The sequence below is a fragment of the Sinocyclocheilus rhinocerous genome, unplaced genomic scaffold, assembly GCF_001515625.1.
Source record: "Sinocyclocheilus rhinocerous isolate Xijiao unplaced genomic scaffold, SAMN03320098_v1.1 scaffold771, whole genome shotgun sequence".
NCBI lineage: Eukaryota > Metazoa > Chordata > Actinopteri > Cypriniformes > Cyprinidae > Sinocyclocheilus > Sinocyclocheilus rhinocerous.
The window spans coordinates 468,301-479,282 of NW_015640450.1; the positions used below are offsets into that span (position 1 = coordinate 468,301).

At 35.3% G+C, this 10,982-nt stretch overlaps 1 protein-coding gene across 1 annotated transcript in view; it reads right to left on the bottom strand.

Annotated features, from left to right (window-relative positions):
* Nucleotides 1-10,982, bottom strand: part of LOC107752839 (FH1/FH2 domain-containing protein 3-like) — a 212,572-nt gene that overhangs the window by 35,765 nt on the left and 165,825 nt on the right. Inside the window, exons 6-7 of the mRNA XM_016568910.1 lie at nt 2,739-2,833; nt 643-754 (exon numbers count right to left, since the gene is read on the bottom strand). Coding sequence (XP_016424396.1) covers nt 643-754; nt 2,739-2,833 — 207 coding nt within the window. The remainder of the gene's footprint in view (nt 1-642; nt 755-2,738; nt 2,834-10,982) is intronic.

The window sequence follows — 10,982 nt, forward strand, 5'->3', positions numbered from 1 at the left end:
ATGATGATTCGATTTGCAGTCTTGTGCTTCATTAGAATTTTCCGAAGTTCCTTGTTCAAATCAGAAACTGTTGATTTAGTTTGAGGAGAAAATGTCTGTTATGTAGATTAATAGCAGGAGACGTTCTGCTTCATCTGCCAGCCTGTCTGTCTCTCACTGGGAGACCAGAGACAGCATTCTCTCTTCTTATTTAACAGTATTAAACTTTTTGATTCTAGCTGTCCTATCTTAGTAGCTCTGGTCCTATCAACACTTTTTTTCCCATGAGCTCAGACCATTAATCTTGATTTAATTTGCTGGCGATCATATTTTGTTCACTGCCAATACAGGGGCCGGTAATATAAGCAATTACCTTAAAAATATCTTAGAAAAAGTCAATAACAGTTTGTTAACTGTCATCTTCACTAAAGTTGCTTTCTCTCTTCTAGGTAACCAAACCTCACCAGAGGAGAGAGTTTGTCTCTATCATCTCAGTCCCACACACACACACACACACTGTAACATCCAGAGCTCAGCTTGGACTCAAATACAGAGACATAGAATTGAACATTGATTTCCAGAGACATTGCAACAACTTTCCAAGAGTATTTCACCTTTCATAAGTGTGTGTGTGTATTGTTTTTTGTAATGTGTATACATTACCTTGCTTGGTGTCCACGGTGTTGACGGCCTGGATGAGTAGAGGTGCATTGGACTCAGTGTATTCCACAAAAACCAGCAGCAGCTTCAGAGCAGTTTTAACAACCAACCGGAACTGCACACATAAAGAAACACTATTTATCTCTATACAACAATGTAAACAACACTAACCTTAACATTTGTCTTTACACCCAATTATATGACATTTTGCAGCTCACACATGATCTTACACTGTCTTGACTAAATTAACTGTATATTTAAAGGGTGTAAAAGCCCAGAGAATATCTTGACACATTTTCCTGAATGGGGTACTATGGAGGATATTGATAACAGCTTCTGACACATGACTGCACACTGACAGGAGGAGGAGCTACTTTAAATGTCCTGCAAGTAGCCTGTTGCAACCCTTTTTTCCTGTCTGTTCTCTTGGTTTTTTAGTCCTCTATCTTAATTTTTACTTACTTACAATGTTTCTATTTCATACTGTATTTTGTGCAACTTTATGCCCATTATGTGAACCTATTTCCTATTAACATCAATTAAACAGTAGTGTCACTGACACGCCCTCACTGCAAAAAAACAACAACAAAACAAAACAAAACAAAAACAAAACAAAACACATTTAGTCATGTTAATTTTTCTTACCCCACTGGCAATTTTTGTTTTGTTGTTGGATGTGTGTGTGTGTGTGTGTGTGTGTGTGTGTTTTAAGCACAAATCTAACACAAAATTGAGGTTTGTGATAAAAATATAAACAATTTGCTAATGAGTTAAAAAATAAACTCAATTTATAACATATTTTCTAAAAACAGGATTTATTACTGTATACAGATTTTCTTCTCAAAGAAAATTTCTCATCAGGATATTTTTAGAGGAAAACAAAAATTACAGATTTAAAAATTATTAAAAAAAAGGATTTTTGCTTTTGCTAAATTTTATATACTTTCTTAAATGAATCAGACATGGAGATATTGAGCCATTGTGTTTCCCTGATAAGGAAACTGTAAAAAAAAAGAGAAGAGCCACAGGAAAAAAAAAAATTTGAAAAGAAAAGAAGAGCAAAACATACAGGTTCAGGAATGTGAATGTGTGTATGGAGTGGAGAAACAGGAGTAGAAACAGATCTGTGTTTAATAAAATAAGAGCTGCATTTTCAAACCATACTGTGTATTTCATATGTACCATATAACAGAAAGAGAGAGAAGAGGAAATGCATTTAAACACTGCTGCATCCAGCACAGAACTCCATAAAAATATCTATTGATGTGGTGATCACAAACATCCATTCTCATCCAACCTCTAGCACACACATCCATGTGTCATCATCACATGTGCTCATATTGCCACTAGATGGCTGGACAGGATTGAGAAAGGAAATCAGTCCAGAACACTGGATTGTGCCGTGCGAAACCATGCCACACTCTGTGTGCTGGCACACCTGGAAGCTGCCCTGCTGAGTTAAAGCATGCTTTACAAACATTGGCTTAAAAGAGCATAAATACAGGGAAAAAACAGGAAAGTCAGTCATGAACACTGCGTGCAAAACTACGCCACCCTATGAGTATTGTTCAAGTTGGCACACCTGGAAGCTACCCTAACTTAAAACATTTGCAAACATTGGCTAAAAAGAACATAAATACAAGAAAAAACACCATTCAGGCCTTACTGAATTCATTACCTCTGAACAAAATAATAGATCTGGATATTCAAAGCAAAAGTTTCTCCTCTACTTTTACTTCAAGACTATTTTGTCTAAATTAAGAGTGAAACACTAAAAACTAAAATCAACTGTTTTAAATAAATCACAACATCACAACATGATAAAATGGATATTCCTTTTGAGATTTGCTTAAAAATTACACTTAACAGTGTAATTAAATTATTAGTTTGTTTAAAGATTAATTATTTTTTATTAGTTAAATGATTAGTTAATTTAAACATTAACTTTAAGTGAGCACAATTAAATATTTAATATCAGCTGATATATATATATATATATATATGTCTTTTACCTTTGATCCAACTAGTGTGTAAAGCCACTGTACAGTTTCATTGTGTCCGATAATCAGCTGATATATATATATATATATGTCTTTTACCTTTGATCCAACTAGTGTGTAAAGCCACTGTACAGTTTCATTGTGTCCGATAAGCCCATTCATTCCATCCACATACAGCATGATTTGTCCAAGAGCTGAAAGAGAGAAAGAGAGATAAACATATAAATACTTTTAAGTCGCTGCAGTTATAGGGTGTTTGGATTACTAGGATGTTCTGGGTAATGCTAATTAGTTCAAGTCTGACAAGTCCACTACCAACACTCTTCAATATTCTAGTCTTTTGTTCTAGCTTGGATTCTAGTGTTCAATCCTTCATAAAAAATACAGATGAACTGAAAATAATTTCAAATTATTATTCAATAAAATAATTTAATATTATTTTAATAAAATAATAAAAATAAAATTTCTATTTTATTGAAATTATTGCTATGACTGCTCTGAAGGGATTGTTTTCCAATTTTTTTATTCATTTGTAGCAAGTGTTTTTAGAGATAAAGTTAAATATATTCACATGTATGCATTTGGCAGATGTCTTTATCCACATTGCATTCAAGATATACATTTTATCAGCTCATGCATTCCTTGGGAATTGAACCCATGACCTTGGAGTTGCTAGTGCCATGTTATGTTTGAGCCACAGGAACACAATAAATAGTTCACTGCTTTGAAACCAAGTTAATCCATTACATCTTCTGGAACTCAATTAAAACTTAATTTCATTACAAAAGGATAAATTGATGTGTGCTAGCGTGGGATTTGAACCTGAATACATTCGAACAGGAGTATGAATTCAAGATTTTAGTATTTAATATTCATTGAGCAAAAGTGTGTGCTTTGAAAATGATCGATTTTCATTTGACACAACAAAGAAGCAACATTGTCTTGTTCCACTGATGTGCATGAAGCATGTGTGTGTCTTTGCATGTGATACAGCAGTGTGGTCAGTGTTTCCATTGTCTTCATAAAACATCATTGGCTCTCCTTAGCAACTCAGGGGAGGTCTTCTGGTGAGGGAAGTGTCGTGACAGAGCCTGAGTTATGAAGAAAATGCTTCACACACCAATGAACCCTCACATATGTGTCCAAAGTTTAAAGCAACCAGAATACAAACAGACACAGTCTTCTATATGTGAAGAGCAGGATTTCACTCTGATCAAAGTGAATAGTGTCAATGAGATCCATCTGGAGCTGTCTGAATCACATCTCTGCTGCAAAGAGTTATTGTATCATACACACACACACACACATTAACTCACATGCTCCCTGGAAGATATAAGCTGTAACAGGTGAACCATTCTCAAATAAACAACTGAACTGTTAGACTTTGTATCTTCACACAAACATAGAAATATACAAACACACCAACACAAAACCACATTTATAGGTTAATGCAATCAAGTTGCATTAAATGACAACCTAAGTGTCCTGGAACTAAATAATGATGGTGGAAACAAACATTGCCGACCAATCCTACCATAGCAACTGCTGTTCATTATTTTCCCAGACAAACTTTAGTGTTTAGATAGTTTTCAATGAAATTTTAATACATTTACATTTTGCAGTTTAATACATAATATACAATGAAATATTGGAATTATATAAATATTGGAAATATATAAAAATATAATAAATACAGTTTGTATATATCGAAGTTGATGCTTTGGATTAAACTGTGTGTTAACCCTCATTCCCGAATGTAGACATTTGCAATTAATGCTACTAAATTAACATAATTTAATTTAAGTATTAACCATCACAACTGGTCATTGAAATGTGGATAGTAACTAAGAGTTCATACTTTCATAGTGAATGTGCTGTTGAAACGTTAGGAACAGTTCTCTTCACATAATCTTATTACTTGAAGTCACGATTTGCAGTTATAATTTAACAGATTCTTTAAAGAGATATGGCAGATAAGATTTTTTTTTTTAAGCGTTGAAATGTCATTCTAGCCCATGTAACAAAACCATTCAATCACTTTTTACCACTTTATGAGCACATCTGTCTGAAATATCCCGTTCATTCCTCTGAGGTGTTCTTAAAAACATGACTGAGATAATGAAAGATTGGTATTAATTATAAGTTGTAATGGTAAATGTTGACTGTAAAGCTTAGGTTCTATACAATTTATTAGCTGTTAATGAAACACAGTGATTATTTAATTACCTTTATGAGGTGACAGGAATAATAAAATACATAACATTGTTGCTCTTCATTTCATTACACTAGTGCTAAAAATGCTTTCTATTTTGGCCAAGTGACATTACCTCTGCATCACTTTGATTCTGACCAAATTGACTTGAATGTACATCATAATTAAGATTTCTAAACTTTCAGAACAGAAAAAGTCAGAACTTCTGAGGAGGGGAAGGCAGCATATGTTCAAGCTGAGAGACTCCGTGGAAAGGCAGGAGTCATAACAAACAGCTTCACATGCACATATAGAGCAGTTTAAATATTGCTCTTGAAGCCTGAAATCTCAGCCTGTGTGGCAGTGCAGTGGGGAAAACATTTGAGCAGGCACATCCACCAAAGCGTAACACGACTTCCATTTGTAGCAGGACACATAAAGCAGGTCATAACAAGAGCTCAAGGAACCCCATAGGAGGCCACTAAAATCACAGAGCTTCCATTTGACAGAAAAGACGAGGAAGAAATAAAACCAAGAGTTCTGACAAAGACACAAGCAACAAGGGGTGAAGGTCAATGTGACTTTCTGAGCTGCAGTTCAGCTGAAGAAAGATTTCTGGCTCCACTGAAGGGCTTACAGGCAAATCTGTTCTCATACATGCACTCTATGAAAAATGGCTGGCTTGCTCGATAGATAGCTAGATAGCTTGCTAGATAGACAGATAGACAGATAGACAGACAGACAGACAGACAGATAGATAGATAGATAGATAGATAGATAGATGTGTACACATCATAACCATGAAATAAATAAATAAATAAATAAATAAATATTTAGATAACTAAATAAATGTATTTATTTCAAGGCTCTGCACTGTTGTGCCACAATCTGCACTAATCCTGTGCCATGTCAGGAAAAAAATCTTAATCTTAATATTTGATTAATTAATATTTTAAGAAAACTGCTTAAAATATTCATCGTTTACTTAAAATGTTTTCAGAAATGTCATATTTTCTTTATAATAACAAACAATATCAGGGAGAACTTAATCCCTATAAAAAATAAAAAATAAATACCCATATTGGTCGCACTTTATTTCAAAGTCCAGTTAACTAACTACTAACTATGACTTTTGCCTCAATAAACTCCTAATTACGGCATATTAATAGTTAGTAAGGCAGTTGTTAAGTTTAGGTATTGGGTAGGATTAAGAATGCAGAATTTGGTCATGCACAATTATATGCTTTATAAGTACTAATTAACAGCCAATATGCTAGTAATATACATGCTAATTAACAACTAGTTAATAGTGAGAATTGGTCCCTATACTAAAGTGTTACCATTTATGTGATACATTTCATATAATATATTTTATTATATACAATTTTTATTATAATAAATGTAAATTATGTAAATTGAATTGTATAATTGTGTAAATTGTATATTGTTATTAACATTATATATAATAAATATTTTATAATTAAATAAGTATTGCCCCCCAAAAATGACAGGCTCTTTCAACTGAAATGCAAGACTTATTGAGAGTTACAATTTTGCAGTGGCCCGTCTGCTCCTCATCATACTGTCTCTGTCTTAGTTCATCCAAAGCTTTTTTTTTTTTGGTCTGGCTTTAATGACAACTGAAAAAGATCAATTATATCTCCTGACCCAACTGTGACACTAAAACCCATTTAGCAACACTGCTAAACCTTACTGTTTCCCGGCACCATCTGCAGCTTACAGCTCCGGGTTGTACCTGAAACGATTCCTCTTAGCTGGAGCAGAGCCTGCAGGATAAATGCTGTCAGATTCCCATAGCAAGAGTGAGAAAAAGAGAGAGAGAGCGAGAGAGAGAGAGAGAGACCGAATGAGAGCAGAGCGGTGACCAGGCTGAACTCTGTCTACTGCGTCTCCACATGGGAGAATGAGGAGTTATGAATGCACCACACGCAGGCCAAGATTCCCAGGTGCAGCAGTCTGGTGTGTGTGGCTGACTGCTGGACTGACTCTTCATCTTTTATCAATCAAGGCTAATTACTCAAAACATGTCAGTGACAACATTCCACATGTGTTTTTTTCTACTCACACAAAGTTGCAAGACTACCCGAATGACATGCAGGATCGTTCCTACAGTTTGGTGAATTTTGGACTGAGCAGGTTTGCTGAAAAAAGCTAAAAATATCAACAATTTTTTAGTCTTATCAGAGGGAGAAAACGTCTGTCTTTAGAAAAAACACACTGGTAAAGCTCAGGCTAGCAGAACATAATAATCCTGACCAAGTATTTCACAAGTGGTCTAGGAAATTTGTTACATGACATTTTTGCACTGTGTAACAGGGTGGACCTTAACAGGGTGGACATTTTAAGCTAAAGAAGCTCATTACTAGCTAGGAACGAAAATTTAGGAAGAATTTTAATAGACTGCTTCTTCAAAGTCTTCAGATTAAGTCTTCGCGAAAATGAGGTAAAGAGAAAGAAATATTGACTAATATTAACCTTGTTTTTTGAGGTGCTTTCCCTCCAAGGAAATGATGTCACTTCCACCACTAACTAATTTAATGGTTTTACACATTAAAAAGAAAAATATGTACCACAATAAATTGTATGTTATGTCAAAAGGAATACGTAAATGTATAAACTAATACTCAAAACGGCTCATTTAAAAATATATAGGATGTAACCTTTATTTCAAAAGTATTATTCTTTGGTACTAAGACACATCTATTATTATTATTATTATTATTATTATTTAACAACAGTACAATTACAATACTAATATTTTTACAAACTTATTACAAAATGTTTGAAGCATATTGCATCTTTTAAATGCAAAGAATCATAGTGCTGCACTTCACTCTGAAAGACTTAGTGCATCAGATTATATATTTATATAATTACAATGCAGTCTTTGTGATTTGATAATGGCGCTAAAACATATTGTGTTCCCGACCACTGTTTCACATACCTGCCAACATTGATTTTTGCTCGCATTTGTTGCTAGATGAGTGCTATTTTAGGGTACATCTGTGCATGAAAAATCATGTAGCATGAAAGTTGATAACATAAAATATGCAGTATTGATTCATGGGGACATAAAATCCACCAAACTGTAGGAAGACCCTGCACAGTCGTTCCTTCACGTGGTGCTGCAACATTCTCCATCCTGTCAGAGCAGCGCACATGCACATTTGTAACGAAGCACATCACAGATAGCCAGGACGTTCAGTGAGAGAGCTGCTGAGAGACAGGTGAGAGATATAATGAGCTGCTCTTCATATGCTTCATGGACCAGAGCATTCCAGAAATCTCCTGACAGAATCACTCCAGCACACCGGCTCTGAATGAGAGCACGGGAGATTAAAGATGTCAGGTTGCTGTTTCACAGCTCCTATGGGGTGCAGGTATTATGATCACTGTTGTAAAGTGATTATTGTGGATTGGTGGAAATAGAGGTTAAAATCTGTCTTTCTTAAACCCTCTTTAATCCCTCAATCATGGCCAGCTCCACATTTAGGGATCCCCTGTCTGTTTCTCAAGGCTTTTATTCTTTCTGTCAATATTCTTAACCATTATTTACCAGCACCCCATCCCAGATTACAAGTGCAGTGGCCAGAACTTGGCAACATTCTGTCTTCTCTTTCTAACTCCTCATGGTCTTTTCTTCTGCACCCCTCATTTGTTTCATTTACATTTCAAATTTCCCCTAGAACTGGGTCAGCCAAAATTTGGGCCCGTCTGTCAACGTGCTAGATTTATTTTCATAGGCCTACAGACCTTCTATCAAGGTCCTGCTTTCCACAACAAGCAAGGGAACTTTTGCTGCACTCAACACATTTCTTAATCCAGCGAAACAAAGTTTGGCGCAGTTATCAGTGCTGTTAAAGTCAGGTATATTTCTTTTGTTAAACCACAAAGTAGAAACACTCTGCAAATGTTTCCACAGAGAAACAATGTGGGTTCTCTCCCCCAACGAGCATGACTGCCTGGTGATGTTTTTGGGGTAAACTGATGATGAAGAACATTTTCCTGTAAACTTTGACTTATTCTGACTTCCCTTGTTGTCTGACTGGGTTTTGATTTAACCTCCCTGTTTCCTAGTCAGACAGCTTTATTACCGGTGCCCATTAAATTTCCATTAGGAGCAGATTCTGGATGTAGTAAATTCAGCAGGTGCTCATCATTACGCAATCAGCCGAACTCTGTGCAAAGCACATATGTCCTGTTACTGTGGAACCACCTTTGCCCGGTCACAGCTAGTTGGTAAATCAAGGGAGCACTGATTTAAATCCAGGCATATAAGTAAATAAACTGTCAGCTGACCCAGACCCAAGTTCTCCAATCCTCTGATTTGAATTTATGCACACCTGTGTATAGTGTATGACGTAAACAACATGTATTAAAACAAAAAAGATCACAATTATGAATTTTACAGTAAAGTCACAATGGTAAGAAATAAAAGTTATAGTTGAGATATGAAGCTACAATTTATGAGAAATTGTTGCAGTCGAGACAAAGTTGTACAAAGAAATGAATAGACAAAGAAATAATTTGGCAACTGCAAGAAATAATGTCACAATTAGACTTGTGCCGGTATTCGGTAATGCGATATATCACGGTAATGAATATGCACGATATTGTTATCGTGGGCACTTCTAAATACCGTGAATAATTAATTATATATTACAAATTATTCCGAATTTTGAATGCATTTTAAGAATACTTTTCCCATCAACTGGTCAAAATGCACAACACCGCCGTATGCTGCATGAAAGATGCGTGCGCACTCTGATGTAAACAAGCGCAGACGAGAAGCACATGGCGGAACATGTGAGAGACGCTCTGGATGAAAGCGCACTTTCACTCTCTGACAGCAGATGGCGCTAAACTGCAGAAATAATAATAATAATAATAATAATAATCATGCCCTAGATATTGTTTGAAAGTGTTTTGATTCTTTATTGTTCGGTCACACTTTACATTAGGGCTTCATTAGTTAACATTAGCTTTTGCTCATTGTGAATGTTAATGCATTAACTAAGGTTAACTAATGAGGTCTTATTGTAAAGTGATACCTATTGGTCTTTATAGTTCTTTTGCACTTTAATCTGTGTAAAACTTTTAACTTTATACATTTTTCTGTATTGCTTTATTGCATTTAAATGTTCAGTTATTTTTGTTATAAGAAAAATGTTATTAAACCTGTTCTACTGTATTATGACAGCACTTTTTTAAACTAAATTTCAATATCGTGATAATACCGAATACTGTGATAAAAGCATTAGCAATTAATCGCAACATGAAAATTTGATACCGGCATATCCCTAGTCACAATTGTGAGAAATAAAGTCTTAGCTGAGATGTAAAGTTGAATTTTATGACAAATAAAGTAGCAATTATGAGATATAAAGTCACTATTGTGACAGCTGCAGTTGAGATGTACAGTTTAATTTTACGAGAAATAGAGTTGCAATTATGGGAAATAAAGTAACAGTTATAAGAAATAAAGTCACAGGTGTGAGAAATAAAGTCACAGCTGAGATGTAAAGTTGAATTTTATAGGAAATAAAGTCACAATTCTGAGAAAAAAGTCACAGCTGTGATGTAAAGTTGAATTTTACAAGAAATAAAGCAGTAATCATGAGAAACGTCTCAGTTACTTGTGTAACCCTCGCTCCCTGAAGGAGGGAACGGAGACGTTACGTCAGTCGTGACTGACGAATTGGGATCTCGCCCGAGAGGATCGCCTACGAGTGTTAAAGGGGTCATATGATGCTGCTAAAAAGAACATTATTTTGTGTATTTGGTGTAATGAAATGTGTTTATGCGGTTTAAAGTAAAAAAAACACATTATTTTCCACATACTGTACATTATTGTTTCTCCTCTATGCCCCGCCTTTTTGAAACGCGTCGATTTTTACAAAGCTCATCGGTCTGAAAAAGCAAGGTGTGCTGTGATTGGCCAGCTATCCAATGCGTTGTGATTGGCCGAATACCTCAAGCATGAGACGGAAATGTTACGCCCCTCACATACTGCTGATGCCGTGTCCGACGAGACAAAAACATGAAAACCCATTACAAACGAGGCATTTGTTGCATCCAGTGGGGACATAATTACTGATTATAATGACTTATACGGTCTTTTTACGCGTTGC